Genomic DNA, 17,500 nt, shown 5'->3' with positions numbered 1-17,500 from the left:
CCTCAAAGAAAGATAAAAGAAAATACTTGCCAAGCCTCTATGACATTGAATCTCTCTCTCTCTCTCTCTCTCTCTCTCTCTCTCTCTCTCTCTCTCTCTCTCTCCTCTCTCTCTCTCTCTCTCTCTCTCTCTCTCTCTGATACGTGTATATATATTTTTTTCTTCATTATCTTCATTTAACTTTTACATGACAGAGACCCAGCAAGATTGACACGAGGATCAAACTAAACATACACACACACACACACACACACACACACACACACACACACACACACACACACACACACACACACACACACACACACACACACACACACACACACACACACACACACACACACACACGAGAGGAATGTCAAGCACCTGGAGATTCCTTGTCAGTGATGCCAGATTCGTGATACTTCTGACACCTATTATTATTACTATAATTAATAATAATAATAACAATAAATAATAATAATGATAAATATTATTATTATTATTATTATTAATATTAATTAATTAATATAGGCGCAGAGGCTAATATATAGGGAAAGTTTGTAGGTGTGGTTGTGTATATGTATGTTCTTGGCTATTGTTATTATCACTACTACTACTACTAACTACTACTACTATTATTATTCTTGCTTTAACTCTAGCACCTTCTAATTTTTACTGCTCCTATGTTCCTTATTCTTACAATTTTTCCTACCACCACCACCACTACTACTACTTCTACCACTACTACTACTGCTACTGCTGCTGCTGCTGCAATGATTAACAGTAGGAGAGATAGCGACAGGAGCAGCAGTAGCAATAGGAATAAAAGGCAAAAATGTCAAACTAGCAATGTTGATGAGATAATGCAAGGTCATAAATCTCACTTTTTACGAGATACAACAACAACAATTTACTACTGCCTCTGTTACTCCTCCTCCTCCTCCTCCTACCTCTTCTAATTCTATTTTTTGTTCCACGTATTTATTTGTTCTGCTTCCTCCAATAATTCTTTTCTCTTTTCCATTTTTACTACTACTATTACTACTACTACAACTACTATATACTACCACAAACCACAACTAGTAAGATTAGAATAGTAAAGTGGGAAAAATATATAAAATCCATGGGCGTAATAATAATAATAATCATAATAATAATAATAATAATGAGAGGGGTGGTAGCGGGTCCCTAGTAACCTCAGGTGGCCTCGTTAATTACCTACTTACCTGGGTCTGTCACAACGGGTCACAACGGTACACCTCAAGGGGGGTGAGGCCAGGGAGAGGGTGGGGTAAGAGGGAGGGGTTAGATGAATGCTGGGAGGAGGAGGAGGAGGAGGAGGAGGAGGAGAAGTGAGGTTAGAGAGAGAAGAGAGAGAGAGGGGGGGATGAGAAAAGGGGGGGGCTAAGATATTAAGATGGAAAGGTAGGAGGAGATAAAAATGAGGAAGGAAAAGAAGGGTAGAAAGGGTAAAAGAAAAGAACAAGAAAAGGAAGAATAGAAATAGAAAGGAGGAAAAAGGAAGAATAAGGAGAGGAAAAGTAGAAAGGATGAGAAAGAAAGGAAGAGTAGAGAGATAAAAAAGGAAAAAAGCTGTAAGGGGTTGAAGGAAATGAGGAAGGAGTGAGAAAATGGAGGAATTGAAGAACTGAAGGATAAAACTGGTACCCAAGAATGAAAGAGAGAAGGAAAAGAAAGTAAACGATAGATAAGACAGAAGACAGATTGGAAGTAGGGTGAAAGATGAAATAGGAAACAGAAGGGAGAAGAATGAGAAAAGGAATAGTGCTTGGGATGAAAAGACAGGAGAGGAGGAGAAAGAGAAGATGAAAAAGAACAAAAATGAATGATGAAATAATGAAGACAAAAAAAGGAAAGAATTGATGAAAAAAAAAAAAGAGAATTGATGAAAAAAAAAAAGAGACGGATGTGGGAGGAGGAGGAAGTGCAGGAAGATGAAGAAAAGGAGGAGGAGGAAAGGTGGATAGAGATAACGGAGGAAAGGTGAGAGTATAAACGAACAATACCTGTGGTGCGAGTGAGGGAGAGAGGGAGAGGGATGAGAAATGCGGACCAGAAATTCTCGTTCGATAACTGTTTGACTTGGAATGTTTGGAAGAAAAAAAAAATTGCATTCTCTCTCTCTCTCTCTCTCTCTCTCTCTCTCTCCTCTCTCTCTCTCTCTCTCTCTCTCTCTCTCTCTCTCTCTCTCACATATTGAGCAATGATTATACCAACTCTACAATTTATTCTTTCCTTCCTCCTCCTCTTCCTCCTTTCATCACCTTCCTGCACTTCCTCCTCCACATCCTTCTTCAATTCTTCGTTCTGTTACGTATATTCCGGTTACCCTGTCTTCCTCCTCCTCCTCCTCCTCCTCTCCTCCTCCTCCTCCTCCTCCTTTTGATTGCTGTATTTTAATCTATATGAGGAAGTCATTAAAATGCCGCTATGAGAGAGAGAGAGAGAGAGAGAGAGAGAGAGAGAGAGAGAGAGAGAGAGAGAGAGAGAGAGAGAGAGAGAGAGAAATAATTAAGAGTATTACATAAAAAAACAATGCAAGTATAATACGCTTGTACGCACACACTTCCTGTTTAATTATATTACTGGTATTGTGTGTGTGTGTGTGTGTGTGTGTGTGTGTGTGTGTGTGTGTGTGTGTGTGTATATACGAGCGCAAGCTAACGCATAAGGCAAAGGGTGTGTTCATGTATGTGGGAATGTGTGTGTGGGAATGTGTGTGTGTGTGTGTGTGTGTGTGTGTGTGTGTGTGTGTGTGTGTGTGTGTGTGTGTGTGTGTGTGTGTGTGTGTGTGTGTGTGTGTGTGTGTGTGTGTGTGTGTGTGTGTGTGTGTGTGTGTGTGTGTGTGTGTGTGTGTGTGTGGGAATGTGTGTGTGTGTGTGTGTGTGTGTGTGTGTGAAAGTTCGGGCCCGTTTCGACTTCAATTAGTTATGTGCATATTTTGTGTACGTAGGTACGGAGATGCGTGGTTTGTGTACGTTATGAGAGAGAGAGAGAGAGAGAGAGAGAGAGAGAGAGAAGAGAGGAGAGAGAGAGAGAGGAGAGAGAGAGAGAGAGAGAGAGAGAGCATTATGTGCGCGATTACATGTGCGTGCATATCTATACTACGTCTTTGTTTGATGTGCGTGAAAAGTGTGTGTGTGAATATGCATCCGTTTTTTGTGTGCTTTTGTCTGCATTCCCATGTGTGTATGTGTGTGTGTGTGTGTGTGTGTGTGTGTGTGTGTGTGTGTGTGTGGATAATAATTAACTTTTTGCTGGTTTAGTTTTGAGAGCATTCCCGTGTGTGTGTGTGTGTGTGTGTGTGTGTGTGTGTGTGTGTGTGTGTGTGTGTGTGTGTGTGGTAAGAACCTTCCCGCTCCGTGATCCCGTTCACCGCCAAGGACGCCGAGACGTGACGGCTGGCGGCACCACCACCACCACCACCACCACCACTACTACTACTACTACGACTGACACTACTACGACTGCTACCACCACCGGTACCACCTGTACTACCACTGACAGTATTGCTAACAACTCTACTACTATAACCGACTCTATCACCACCACCGCCACTACTAACACCACCATTAACAACAGTATGACATCATCACCATCATATACTATTTCATTAAGTACACCCAGAATTACTACTACCACTAACACTATCATCATCATCATCACCACCACCACCACTACCAGTATGAATAGCTACCATCATTATAATTATTACACCACCATCAAGCTGAACTACATACATAATCACCACCACCGCCACCACACATCTGGTATCTAATGTTCATATTACCACCACCACCACAATAACAACAACAAAACCACTGCATACCAACATCTTCAGCTTCACTACTTACACCTCTGTCACTACCACCACCACCACCACCACTAACTACTACTACTACTACCACAAAATTTCTACTACACCAACAAAACCACAACTATTACTATCACTACAACATCTACAACTAGTGCTACGTCTACTACTACTATTACTATTATTACTACTACCACCACTGCCACCTAATCACCACCATTACATCACCACAAATCCCATCATCCAGTTCTTCGTACCTATAAGTTATCTCCTTCCTTCCTCCCCATCCCCATCACCACCACCACCACCACCACTACCACCACCACCACTACTACTTCCACACCTTCAACACCATTATGACACCAATGCGGCCTCCCTCCTTCCCTGCTGACGAGACAAAACAGACTATTGCGTCACCACCACGTGTTGTCATCGGTGACGTCACAGTCGACACGCGCTGTACCGTAAACAAAACAAAAGAAACGCGACTGATTTTTTTTCTTTTTTATTCTCTCGCGGCGGGAATGGAAATACCGCTGCATTCAGTAGTAGCGTGCAATGAGTAGTTTTAAGTTTTTTGTTGATCCAGCTCGTTAAGTTTTCTTTAAGTAGAAAGGAAGTATGCCGTAGTAAACAAAACAGGGAAAAATGTGGCGGATATGATTGACGGATTACTGTCACAGGAAAAATGGAAGAACTGCTGTACGTAACGTCTTAAGAGTAATGTGCAATTAGTTAAGTATCCTGTTAATTTTGGATCGTAAGAAAGCTGGAAAATGTAAATATTGTATGTCAGGAAAATAGGCTTAGAGAATTAAATGGGTGTTGAAATTCGCTGTGTGGTGTTCAGATACTTCGCTTCATTGCTGCAAATGTTGATACTCTTGTTTAAAAATATATATACCTTTTTATTAGACAATTAAGGATCACTTCTGCCCGTACCTCGACTACTTTTAAAAGGCTCTCATCGAAACTGCAGGATGCTTTTACGGTTTCAGTGACAGATATAAACGAGATTTTCACATTACCAACAGGATAAAACGCTCTTGAAAACGCTCTTGAAAAACCTGTTCGTTTCATATACTTGGTCCTTGAAAAAAAAAAAAAAAAAGAGGTGAAAGCAAATCGTTCCAGAATATGGGCCTCAGAAAAGACTGAATTAATCTTAAACCGCATAGTACAGTTCTTGGTATAGAAAATAGTTTTAGTGATTGATGACACGTGAATCTCCCTCCGTTTTGCAAATCTAGTTCCACTTCGTTATGAAAGAAATGCACGGAGTTATCACAAAATCATACATTATAACACTACACAACTTTCCCTGCATCAAGAAGTACATTCTGAATTTGATCACTGTAATTTTCTTCTTGGTGCAGAAAAATTGTATAGTGTTATGTCGCTTAAAATTCGCTTCTGTATGTAAACGTTCTTCCTATGTACACGTCATGAAAGAAAAAATGCACCTATTAGCCTACCAAATTCAAGGAAAGCATAGCTATTTCTTAATCTCAAATACTTAACGTACAAAAGAGAAATTATGTAGTAAAAAAGTTAGGTGTATATTATTATCGAATCGCAGAATAAAAAAAAAAAAAAAATGACCACTTTCGGCAGGACTTGAGCTCGGGATATCAGTTTGCTAGTGACGCGTGTGCAAAGAGAAGGACAAGACGTACACGAAATTCCTAATATTTCACAAAAGGGCGCGAGTGGTTCATAACGTAACGGAATTCCTTGTGGGAACAAACAAAACAAAAGCGTTAAACTATCTTCATGACGACAAAAGAAAGATGTTGCACCATTAAAGTGTGTGTGTGTGTGTGTGTGTGTGTGTGTGTGTGTGTGTGTGTGTGTGTGTGTGTGTGTGTGTGTGTGTGTGTGTAAAATGTTGCAGCATTAATGTGTGTGTGTATAGGGGAACAGTAATTATTGCATCTTCGGGTGTTTAATGAATAAAAAAATTTTATACTGAGAGAGAGAGAGAGAGAGAGAGAGAGAGAGAGAGAGAGAGAGAGAGAGGAGAGAGAGAGAGGAGAGAGAGAGAAAGGGTCGGGAAAAGAAATGAAGGATATGAGGGAAAGATTCAAGTAGAGTATGGCATATTGTTCATATTGCATATTATTTCTTCCCCGTCTTACTTTTTTTTTCCATTTCTCCTCCTTTCCTTTTCTTTCCTCATCCTCTCCTATGCCAAATTAATCCTCCCTTTTACACACACACACACACACACACACACACACCCACACACACACACACACACACACAGCAGGAAAGATGATGATTATGGTGATGGTGAAAACAGCGATAGAAGCAATAGTAGTATTAATAGTAGTGACTCTGGTGAGGGTTTGATACAGGTGGTCAATATTTAGGGGTATGTAGTGAAGGTGGAGGATGTTTTGAAACTAGCTGTTGTTTGGATGATGGTGGTGGTGGTGGGTGGTGGTGGGTGGTGAGAAGATGAGGCACTGAGGGGGTGAACGGAAGGGACAGCACAAGGAGGATCCCTCTTCAAGGCGAGCCACTACTATAGAGAGAAGGGGAGCCTGTTCTCTTAACTACTACGACCACTGTTAGAGAGAGAGAGAGAGAGAGGAGAGAGAGGAGAGAGAGAGAGAGAGAGAAGAGACGAGAGAGAGGAGAGAGAGAGAGAGAGAGAGAGATACAACAATATAAAGATTCTTCAACTACTGCAAGTATTATATTCTCTGTCCCTACTTGTTCTTTTGCTACTGCTACGACTAATATAACAACAACAACTACTACTACTACTACTACTACTACTACTACTACTACTACTACTACTACTGTAACATCCACAACCATCAACGATACTACTATAATTACACCTTTCCCACCTCCCTTCCCCCTCCCTTAACCCTCTTCATACTAATGCTTCATCTTGCACGACCACTACCGCATGCCTTCCGCCCCCTCCCCCCTTCCCTCCCTCCCTCTCTATCTGTTGCCTACATTCCCTCCCCTCCCTATATATTCTTGTCATGTTGTAAAAAGGAGGGAGGGAGGGAGGGAGGGAGGGAGGGAAGGTAGGAAGGAAGGAGGGGAGGGAGTGAAGGAAGGATGAGAGATGGAATGAAAGTGAAAACGGTTTATTATAAGGCTCTCATGGCACCTTCTTTCCCCCCTCCATCGCGCACACACACACACGCACGCACGCACGCACACACACACACACACACACACACACACACACACACACACACACACACACACACACACACACACACAAAGCTGCTTTTTTTTACTCTGTTCTTCAAGGTGTGTGTGTGTGTGTGTGTGTGTGTGTGTGTGTGTGTGTGTGTGTGTGTGTGTGTGTGTGTGTGTGTTTGTATAAGAGAGAGAGAGAGAGAGAGAGAGAGAGAGAGAGAGAATTTCGCACTGGTTTTCCTATAAAATTATGATTTTTCAATTCAGATTAACCTAACCAAGATTTACTTATTAAAGTAAAACATCATTAAATTATCCACCATCACAACCCCGCTACAACTACTGCTGCTACTACTACTACTACTACTACTACTACTACTACTACTACTACTACTACTGTCACAGCAACTTCTCTTCCTCCTCCTGAAATGCGCACTTGTTTACTGTATAGGGGAGGAAGAGGAGGAGAAGGGAAAGACTATACAATCTACATACATTGTTTTCGTGTGTGTGTGTGTGTGTGTGTGTGTGTGTGTGTGTGTGTGTGTGTACCCACCTACCACCTCATATTATGCTCATTCTCTACTTCGTTATTTTACTACTGCTACAACAAATACTACTACTACTGCTGCTACAACTGCTACTACTACTACTGCTGCTACTACTGCTATTGCTACTACTACTACTACTACTAGGACTACTAACATTACCGCTACTATCTGCTAACGACAACCACTACATCTACACCACCACCACCACCACCACCACCACCACCATTTGTTCTACTTAGTGATATGTTCCTATGACCCTTCCTCCCCCTGGCCCTCTTCCATTTTGACCCCCCGACCTGCCTGACCTCCCTCTAACCTCCAGCACATTACGCCACTCTCTCTCTCTCTCTCTCTCTCTCTCTCTCTCTCTCTCTCTCTCTCTCTCTCTCTCCTCTCTCTCTTCAGAAGTAGTATTAATTCTATTTCAAGAATTTTGCTTGTCTCTCTCCTCTCAATCCTTGATAACTCAGAAATAAAAAAAAAATACTTCCAGAGAGAGAGAGAGAGAGAGAGAGAGAGAGAGAGAGAGAGAGAGAGAGAGAGAGAGAGAGAGAGACCACCACCATCACTTACTCTCGATGATGCCGTGTTTTGCAATCCACCTTTTCCTCTTCTCTTCTCTTCCCCCCCCGCGTCTCTCTCTCTCTCTCTCTCTCTCTCTCTCTCTCTCTCTCTCTCTCTCTCTCTCTCTCTCTCTCTCTCTCTCTCTCTCTCTCTCTCTCTGCCTTCTTCGCCCCCCACCCCGCCCCCAATGACCGCCCCCGTGACCTCAGCCGCCCTAGGTCACGCGCAGGACACAAGGGCTGACCCACTTAACAATAGACAAAGAGAAAAAAGTATGAAAGATTTTCCTGTCTCCAGTAAAATCAGAGTTTGTGATGGACAGGTGAGGGTGGTGCTAATTAACATGGTGGTGGTGATGGTGGTGGTGGTGGTGGTGGTAATAGCAGTACTTTTTAAATAATTGTAGTGATAATTATCATATACAAAAGAAAAGAACAAATAGCAGCAGCAGCAGATGTGGCGGCCCTTACGAGGCTGTTTCAGGTAAATTATATAGTCTACTACTGTATATTGTTCATCTAGCACCTGTTGTTGTTGTGTTGTTGTTGTTGCTGTACCAAAAGAACTACCACTATCTAGCACTACTAATACCACCGCCACCACTATCAAAACACTACTGCTACTACTACTACTGCTACTACTATTGTATTCATAACACTAATATAGTAGTAGTAATAATAATAATAATAATAAAAATAATAATAATAATAATAATAATAATAATAGTAATAATAATAATAATAATAATAGAAAGTTTACCAGCACAGAAGAAAGTGAACGCCACACACACACACACACACACACACACACACACACACACACACACACACACACACACACACACACACCACACACAAGCATCCTTAACATCTTGAGAAACGTGAGTCGCATGAGAGAGAGAGAGAGAGAGAGAGAGAGAGAGAGAGAGAGAGAGAGAGAGAGAGAGGCCTTGGGAGGACTGAAGAGCCGTGTCTCATTCATTCATGTGCAAATAATTATATGTTCTGAGTTCTATGGAAATCCTACGCACGTTCACACACACACACACAACACACACACACACACACACACACACACATCACACACACACACACTGTATCTTTCAAGTCTTGCCACCTTACTTTCACCTTTCCCTCTCCTTTCCCTTTCCCTTCTTCCTCGTACGTGACAGAAAACGAGGTCATACTCCCTAGACACAGAAAACGGAATGTGGTGTAGGCGGGGGGTACTACGCTAAACATACGTGGTGTTAATTGAGAGGGAGAGGGGAGGGAGGGAAGGAGAAAGGTAAGTAAAGACAGGTAAAGGAGGAGGTTAATTGGGAGCGTGGTGATGGTGTTTGTTTGTGAGTGAGAGAGAGAGAGAGAGAGAGAGAGAGAGAGAGAGAGAGAGAGAGAGAGAGAGAGAGAGAGAGAGAGAGAGAGATCGGCTATACATTCTAAACCAAGAGTCATAAATCATTCTCTCTCTCTCTCTCTCTCTCTCTCTCTCTCTCTCTCTCTCTCTCTCTCTCTCTCTCTCTCTCTCTCTCTCTCTCTCTCTCTCTCTCAAATATTTGAAGTCACAAGTATTCTTTCATCTTGTTTGCCTAATGCGAGGAAGAGAAAGGGAAGAAGAGAAGGAAGAGGAGGCTGGAGGAAGGAAGGCAGGGAGGCACAGAATGAGGAGGGAGGGGTGGATGGGCTAGGAGGAGGAGGAGGAGGAGGAGGAAGGAAGGTGATGAAATGAGTGAGGAAGAAGAGGAGGAGGAGGGGAAAAGTTTGCTAATGATTCTGTGACTTGTGCAAACTAACCACGTTCATTTTCTCTTCATTACCATCTCTCCTCCCTTAGTATTCTTCTCCTATTTAATGTTTTCTTACTACTACTACTACTACTACTACCACCACCATCACCACTACTATTACTGGTGCTGTTTCTGTGATTTCTTTCGCTGTAGCACTTCGGACCATAATCCTGAAACACTTCTGCGCCGCACCTCCACTATTTCCAAAGGCTTTAGATGAAACTGCATGTGTTGTTAAGGGTGCTTTTAAGGTTCTAGTGACGGATTAACACGATATATACATTATTTAAAAGGATAACGTTATTGAGAACCCGGCAAATAATCTTTGTGGCGTTTGAAAACAATCGTGGTGAGAGAGCAAAGCGTTTCTGAATCCGGGCCTCTGCCTCTGTATCCCTTTCACTCTTCGTCTCTAGTTATTACTTTATCTATCGGTGTATCGTTTATTTCCTTACACACATTCCCCATTCCCTCGCATCATGCAAATACCCTTTCACTCCTTCCCTGACTCCATTCTTTCATCTCCACAGATCCGGGACTTCCGTTTTCTATGTCCAAACAACACGGTGTTCGACCAACAAAACTTCATCTGCACAAATTGGTGGGACATAGACTGCCGCCGCTCCACCAGGTACTACAGCAAGAATGATCTCTTCCGCGTCGAGCAGGACCTACAGCAGCAGCAGCAACAGCAGCAGCAGCAGCAGCAGCAGCAGTCGGCCACAGAGCAGCAGGACTACAATTACCAGTACCAGGGGGAAGGGGAGCGCCAAAGCTACTACGACTATGGGTATGAGTACGAGGACCCACAAGGCAGGGAGGAGACAGGGCAGACTGGGGGCCTTGGGGAGGAGTCTGCTGGTGGTAGGAAGGGCAAGTCCCAGCCTACCACTGCTGTTGCTACTACTACTACTACGCCCACTACTACGACTACAAGTACCACTACCACTACTACGACTACTACAACTACTACCACTACGACTACCCCGCGGCCAACCACCACCACCACCACCACCACCACCGCAGCGCCGCACATCACTACCCTCCGTGCCTCAACGCCTCCCTTCAGCGTGTCGTCGTTCCGCGTGGGTCGTCCTGTCGTGAGTGTCCGCACCTTCCGTCAGCAGAGGCCCCACGTCATCGTCGTCGCGGAGTTCTTCGGAGCGCGGCAGGACGGGCGGGCAGACGGCATGGCGCAGGACAGGGCCGCGAAACACACGGCAGGAGGAGGCCCTGGGAGAGGGGGAGGTGGACGAGTTATACAAAGACATCGAGGATCCCTTCGCTAACTACGACTGGCGGAGGGACTCGTCCTTCTCCTCCTCGTCAGGCAGCGGCGTCACGGCCTCCACCAAGACCAGGTATGAGCAGCGGTTCGGCACGGCGCCCCGCTCACGTGCCGGCCCCTCGCCGCTCCCGCCCACAGGACTCAGTCCCCGTACCGCCCCTCCCAACGCCACGCCCGCGCCCACCTCATCTACCACCGCCTCTCCCCCAACAGCATGGCGGGGCAGGCGGCGGCGAGTGCGTGGCCGGGGGCGGGGCTCTAGGGAAGGCCTGGCCCGGGCACGCCAGGCAGAACCAGACCCAGCCCTTGAAGAGTTCGCTAATTTCCGGTACTACAAGACTGCTTTCGGGGGCACCACCGCGGGGCCGCCCACCCTTCACCCACTGACTCGCTCAAAGAAAGTTCGCGTTCAGGCCTGCGAGCGACGCGGGTCCGGCCCGTGGGTTACATCTCGGCGCGCTCTGCCTCACGCAATACACGGTACGCGGTGTACGGCTGAGGACGTGGCCAGCCGAAGTGGCACCGACTGGAGGCACCACGTGAGATGGAAGGCATGATGGCAGTGGTGGTGGTGGTGCCGGAGGAAGTAGCAATCAGGGCATGTCTGTGTTACAGAGTGCCTGGCGCTGTGCTACACTTTGGTGGTGTGAAGCGAACACCACAGGAACAACAATTCCACTCAACAGAATAGTGCAGGGAGAGACACGGGAGCGAAGCTGAGTGGTGACGATCAGTGGTGAGACCCATCAGGACATGAAATAATAGCAAAAGCAGCTCAAGAAAATAATAAATAAAAGAAAGGAAGATTGGAAAAAGAGCAGCATGGATTTTCTTTCCTTTTGATTTTCTTTCCTTTTAACTAAAAGGAAGAAGAAAACGAGTAGGCAATACATGAGTAAAACAGGAACAACATTATTTAAGCCATAAATAAGTAAAAAAAAAAATCAATAGCAATACACGAATCAAACAGAAACAGGATTACTTAAACCGTAAATACGTTAAAAATAATAATAACTAGAGAGGTGATGGGTGAATACTGAAAGAAGCAGGCCCCAGCATGGGCAATGTTGGGAGACATCTGTTGAGGATGAAACAGTGAGTGCTAGTTGTGTGTGGAAGTGAATACCAAATTTAAAATGTGAGGAATATTAAAACCATGCACGAGAAAAGTGCGTAAATTATGAGGTGGAAGGAATATTAAAACTATGCACGAGAAAAGTGCGCAAATTATGAGGTGGAAACAAGAAAAATTAAGAGAAAGCATTAAATATGAAAATAGGAAAAAAAAAATACGAAATGTACGTTAACGAATGAGTATCGAAAAAAAAAAAGTTTTATGTCATACGATGAAAAAATAAATATAAATACTTAGTATCAGTATTTCACTTAAGAGTTGAAAAATTAAAAAAAAAAAAAAGCACGATTAAATCAACTACTACAACGCTGTTCACCGTTACTGTATCCTTCATGTGTGTGGCTGCACCTATAGGCGTTAACGGAGCACACGGTACCTGTATGAAAGCTACACAAATCCACTTACCAAAGACTGCCGCCACGTGGAAGACTCGCAGGGTTACCGCTGAAAATGCTCCATGACGTTTTTCTCTTGATATGAGAGAAAACGTAAACAAGAGACCGGGGACTCAACTATTTTTTAATGCTGCCCACTGAACACAATAATCAAATTTACACGATTGTACTGATTGTTTACATCTTTGTGTGTGTGTTTATTGTTGTACCTCCGGATACAAACAACAGAGGAATTATCCGTCCGATGAAGCAAGAAACAAACTCAATTAGTGTCTACAAACTTACAAAATAAAAGTTTACTTACTGATAGAAGTAGAATTTTATTTCACACACACACACACACACACACACACACACCTTCCCATGATAACATCAGTACTCTTTACTGCTTCCCTTTACATAATATGCACGTATTTATTTATTTATTAATCATTATCATTTTATGCTTATTCTCAATACATATTTTGGCCCAGACAATATATCAGCGAGGGTGTTGGATATGTTGCAGCCAACTAAATTAATAGCATTACTGTTCATCAAATCTCTAGCTATAGGTAAAATAACCCACCAAAGGTAAAAGACATATAACAACCCTCTTCTAAAAAAATAAATAAATAAAAATAAATAAATAAATAAATAAACAAACTCCAAATTAACGGCCGATTAATTTCACGTCTGTTGTAATTAAGTTATTTGATAACATTGAGAATATATAGTATCCTTTTCTGAAGAAATTAACAAATCAGCACGGCTTTCGTAGTAACAGATCAGACGAGACACGGCAACAATAGGACAAAGGATGGGACAAGGCTAGCATTGCTGCAGAGCTGCATTATCCCATTAGCTAAATAACGTAGTGTAATTATCACTTTCATTGTGGCATCAATGCAGCACTCCTTCCAGTAGGGCTCTCCAAGACACCTCTCACCAAATCTGTCACGAACAACACTCTTGCAAGTTCATATATTTTTAACAATTATGAGTCACTCAGGTCACCATGAACTTCCTTACGGGGCCGATAATTTTTGACGTGGGGAGCTATCATCGTGCGATGAAGACTGTAACAGAATTTAGGAGGACCTTAACAGATTTATAGAATGGATTGAAAAATGCCAGACATCCTTCATCAACGTAGGAGATGCAAAGTTATGCACAACGATAATAAGAATACATTTTAAAGACTTTAGTGCGAATATTATAAATGCTCACTAACGATTTGGCACTGAGAAGTTCTATCAAGTGTCACCTGAAATCAAGTTGGTAACATTGAGTCACACTGCCGTTACTTGCACCCTCATCGTGCAGCGTGCATACATTCTGTCCCTGCTCAAGCCGCTGCGTCACCTTTATTATAGATGAACACTACAACATACCGACAGGAAATCCTCCCCTCCCCCTTCCATACCTTGCACCTTGACTCCCTTCACCGCAATCTGGATAAACGCAAATTTTCAATCCGCCTTGACCTTGAGACCTTCGCCCACGCCCTTGCACTACTACGCCCCACCACCACGCGAATATTCAATCGGGGAATACAAACATGACTTTTCGTGGCATGCTGACTTGTGGAGCAACGGTTTTCAGGTGCGTTGGGTCTGTGAGGCTACAGTAATTTATTTTTTTTATTTTTGTTGTTGTTGTTGTTGTTGTTCTGCTTCTTTTTGTTGTTCTTTTTGTTCTTCGTGTTTTCTTGTTCCTGTTTTTGTTCTTTTGTTTATTTTTGTCCTTGTTATTTTTCTTGTTCACCTACTCTTCCTCCTCTTTCTCTTCTATTCTCTTCCTCCTTTTCTTCATCATTTATCCTTCTTCTCTACTTCAGCTTTTTCTGTGTTCATGTGTGTTCACAGTGCTTTCCACTTGGCCGCCTTTCACCCCTCAGCTATACAAAGTCCATACTCCTCTCGAAAATCCTGCAAAACAGTTTTTCTTTTCTTTTTTGAGCAATTAACATAAGTAAACCCATAACCGCATTTCTCTTACATGAAAGCCGTGTGGTCATTCTTTATCTACTTTGCTAAAATTCAGTATCTTCTTATATCAGGTTTAATACCATATCACTTTCTTTTTAAGCTGACACTCATATGCCACAGTTAGCATACCAATTTAACTCAAAATAGGCCTATGTTCATGCTATTCTATGTTAGACAGATGTTATAATCAAAACTGTGTAAGGACCAGTTCACACTAGTCTGTTTTTACGGATTCCGTCTCCGTTTACCGTCCAACAAAGACAGAGTCCGTCCTGGGGAGGGGGCGGGGTACTGTTGGGCGTGTAGCTCAGAGCATTTGACTGCAAATCAAGAGGTCCCCGGTTCAATCCCAGGTGGTGCTCCTTTTTTTTTACGGTAGGCAAATGTAGTATCCATCTTTAAGAAAGGAGATAAAACTTTAACGTCTAATTAGAGACCTGTCAGCTTAACTTCTGTTGTAGTTAAAATAATGGAATCAGTAATAGCGAAGAACATTAGGGAGCATTTAGACAAATATAACTTGATAAATTAGTTATAGCATGGCTCCAGGAAGGGGAAGTCCTGCCTGACGAACAGGTTACGTTTTTACAGTAAAGTTTACGAGGTAGCAGGTAATGGTGATAGTTATGACATCCTATATCTGAACTTTAGTAAAGCGTACCCCATCAGAGGCTCCTGAAAAAGGTTAGGGCGCACGGGATAGATGAGAAGGTCAACTGGATAAAGTCGTGGCTAAGCGACAGGCACATGTAGTTGCAATAAACGGCTCTAATTCCGAGCGGGGTCAAGTAATTACTGGGGTGCCACAGGGATCAGTATTAGGGCAATTGTTGTTTTTAATATATATCAATGACTTGGATAGTGGAACTAGTAGTGATGTTAGTAAATTTGCGGATGACCCGAAGATAGGTAGATTAATTTGGTCAGAATCGGATGCCATTGCCTTGCAAGTAGATTTGGATAGGATGAACAAATGGACTGACAGATGGCTAATGCAGTTTAATATCAATAAATGCAAAGCACTTAGCGTAGGTAGAGGAAACCCACACAGTAGGTACACAATAAACAACGAAGCTCTGGTAGGTTCAGGGTACGAAAAAAAAATTTAGGAGTTATAGTTAGCTCTGAACTCCGTCTTAGAAAGCAATGCATAGAGGCCGGAAACAGGGCAAGTAGTGTATTATAATTAATTTTTAGGAGCGTTCAAAGCATAAGTCCCGAAGTAATATTAAAGTTATATTTGGCGCTGGTCAGACCCCATCTAGACTACGCTGTGCAGTTCTGATCCCCATATTACAGGAAGGATATAGGCCTATTAGGATCAGTACAAAGGATAATAACTAAAATCATACAGGAGTATTCCATACAAAGCGAGATTGAAGCTGTTAAATTTACATTATTTAGAGAGACGTAGGTTAAGAGACCAAAATTCTTAGGATCAGTAACCAGGACAGAACAAGAAATAACGGGTTCGAGCTTGAACAAATTGTTTAAAAAAAAAAGAGATAGGAAGGAATTGGTTCTCAAATAGAGTGGTAGATGAATGGAACGGACTCAATAATCAAGTTGTTAGTACTGAGTCATTAGCGAGCTTTAAGAGAAGATTAGACAGATTTATAGATGGGGATGATAGTGGAAATAGATAAGTATATTTCATACAGGAACTGCCACGTGTAGACCTGATGGCTTCTTGCAGCTTCCCTTATTTCTTATGTTCTTATGTTCTGAACGGAGTTCACTGCCGTCTCCGTAGCTATGTTTGTCTACATGGCCGCGCGGAGAACACACCTCCTCGACAAGGAATTTGTATACTTCTTGCCACCTTGCTGCTCGCAGCTGACGAAGAGGCCAGTGAGGAGAAGTGTCATTTATTGCACAGTAAAAAGATGTAAGTAACAACACGTTTAGTGAATCCTACAAGGCACGGTGGGGGCAGCAGTGTCTGACTCACCAATGCACGGTGTGGTGGCGAGGGAGGTTATACTAGTATTTTCCGGTTGTCAGTTATCAATAAGTGAGGCTTGTTGCGTTTCTGCAGTTTGTTGGGCTGAAACCTGTCCAGTCCATCTATGTGCTTGTGTGTTTTAAATGCAGCCGCACCTCTCGCTGGAACCCCAATCACTCCTCTTTTTCCACGGTGTAAAAATGTTTAATTTAAAATATAGCATTATTACATTATAAAGTTGTAATTCAATAATAATAATAATAATATTAAAAATAATAATAATAATAGTAGAACATTCAAAATATCAGGTACGTGCAACACTGCCCGTCTCTCCGTAGAAAATTATTCAATATCTCTTTCCCTCGACGGCGTTCTTTCAAACGGATGCAGAAACAGAGCCAGGTTCCCACTACAGTCGCTCGAACGGAAACGGCGGTTATGTCATTGTTAGACAGTGTACGGAAACGGAAACCGTAGAAACGGACTAGTATAAACCGGTCTAAAACTAAGTGAGGTGATTACTAATAAAGAAACCGAAGATACCGCACACTTTAGAAAAAAATAAATAAAAAAATAAACGGAGATGGAAAAGAAACCAAGTGACTTTTGAGTTCTCCTCCTCCAAATGAATAAATGAATAAAAATTAACAATTAAACAAAAATTGCGTTGACAATAGTAGTAGTAGTAGTAGTAGTAGTAGTAGTAGTAGTAGTAGTAGTATCATCATCATCACCGTTAAGACAATCAGCATTAATGAGCTCACACACACACAGACACACATACACAATAAACAATACGAAGCGAGAGCAAAATTAACGTTCCGGAGAGAGAGAGAGAGAGAGAGAGCGAGCGAGCGAGAGAGCGAGAGAGAGAAAATTCC

At 42.6% G+C, this 17,500-nt stretch overlaps 1 protein-coding gene and 1 long non-coding RNA gene across 6 annotated transcripts in view; one reads left to right on the top strand and one right to left on the bottom strand.

Moving 5' to 3' along the window:
* LOC135109128 (uncharacterized) overlaps positions 1-12,464 on the top strand; it is a 45,531-nt gene extending 33,067 nt beyond the window's left edge. For 3 of the 4 annotated variants that reach the window (XM_064020216.1, XM_064020217.1, XM_064020218.1), the window contains one exon: positions 10,417-12,464. In XM_064020216.1, coding sequence (XP_063876286.1) covers positions 10,417-11,175 — 759 coding nt within the window. In that variant the 3' untranslated portion in view covers positions 11,176-12,464. The remainder of the gene's footprint in view (positions 1-10,416) is intronic. The other variant, XR_010272585.1, reaches the window with a different exon arrangement.
* LOC135109130 (uncharacterized) overlaps positions 1-17,500 on the bottom strand; it is a 59,584-nt gene that overhangs the window by 1,741 nt on the left and 40,343 nt on the right. For both annotated transcript variants that reach the window (XR_010272586.1, XR_010272587.1), the window contains exon 3: positions 10,929-11,119. This is a non-coding gene — a long non-coding RNA (uncharacterized LOC135109130). The remainder of the gene's footprint in view (positions 1-10,928; positions 11,120-17,500) is intronic.

This window comes from Scylla paramamosain, chromosome 18 (genome assembly GCF_035594125.1).
Source record: "Scylla paramamosain isolate STU-SP2022 chromosome 18, ASM3559412v1, whole genome shotgun sequence".
In the NCBI taxonomy this organism is placed as follows: domain Eukaryota; kingdom Metazoa; phylum Arthropoda; class Malacostraca; order Decapoda; family Portunidae; genus Scylla; species Scylla paramamosain.
This window is presented reverse-complemented; position numbering and strand designations above follow the sequence as displayed.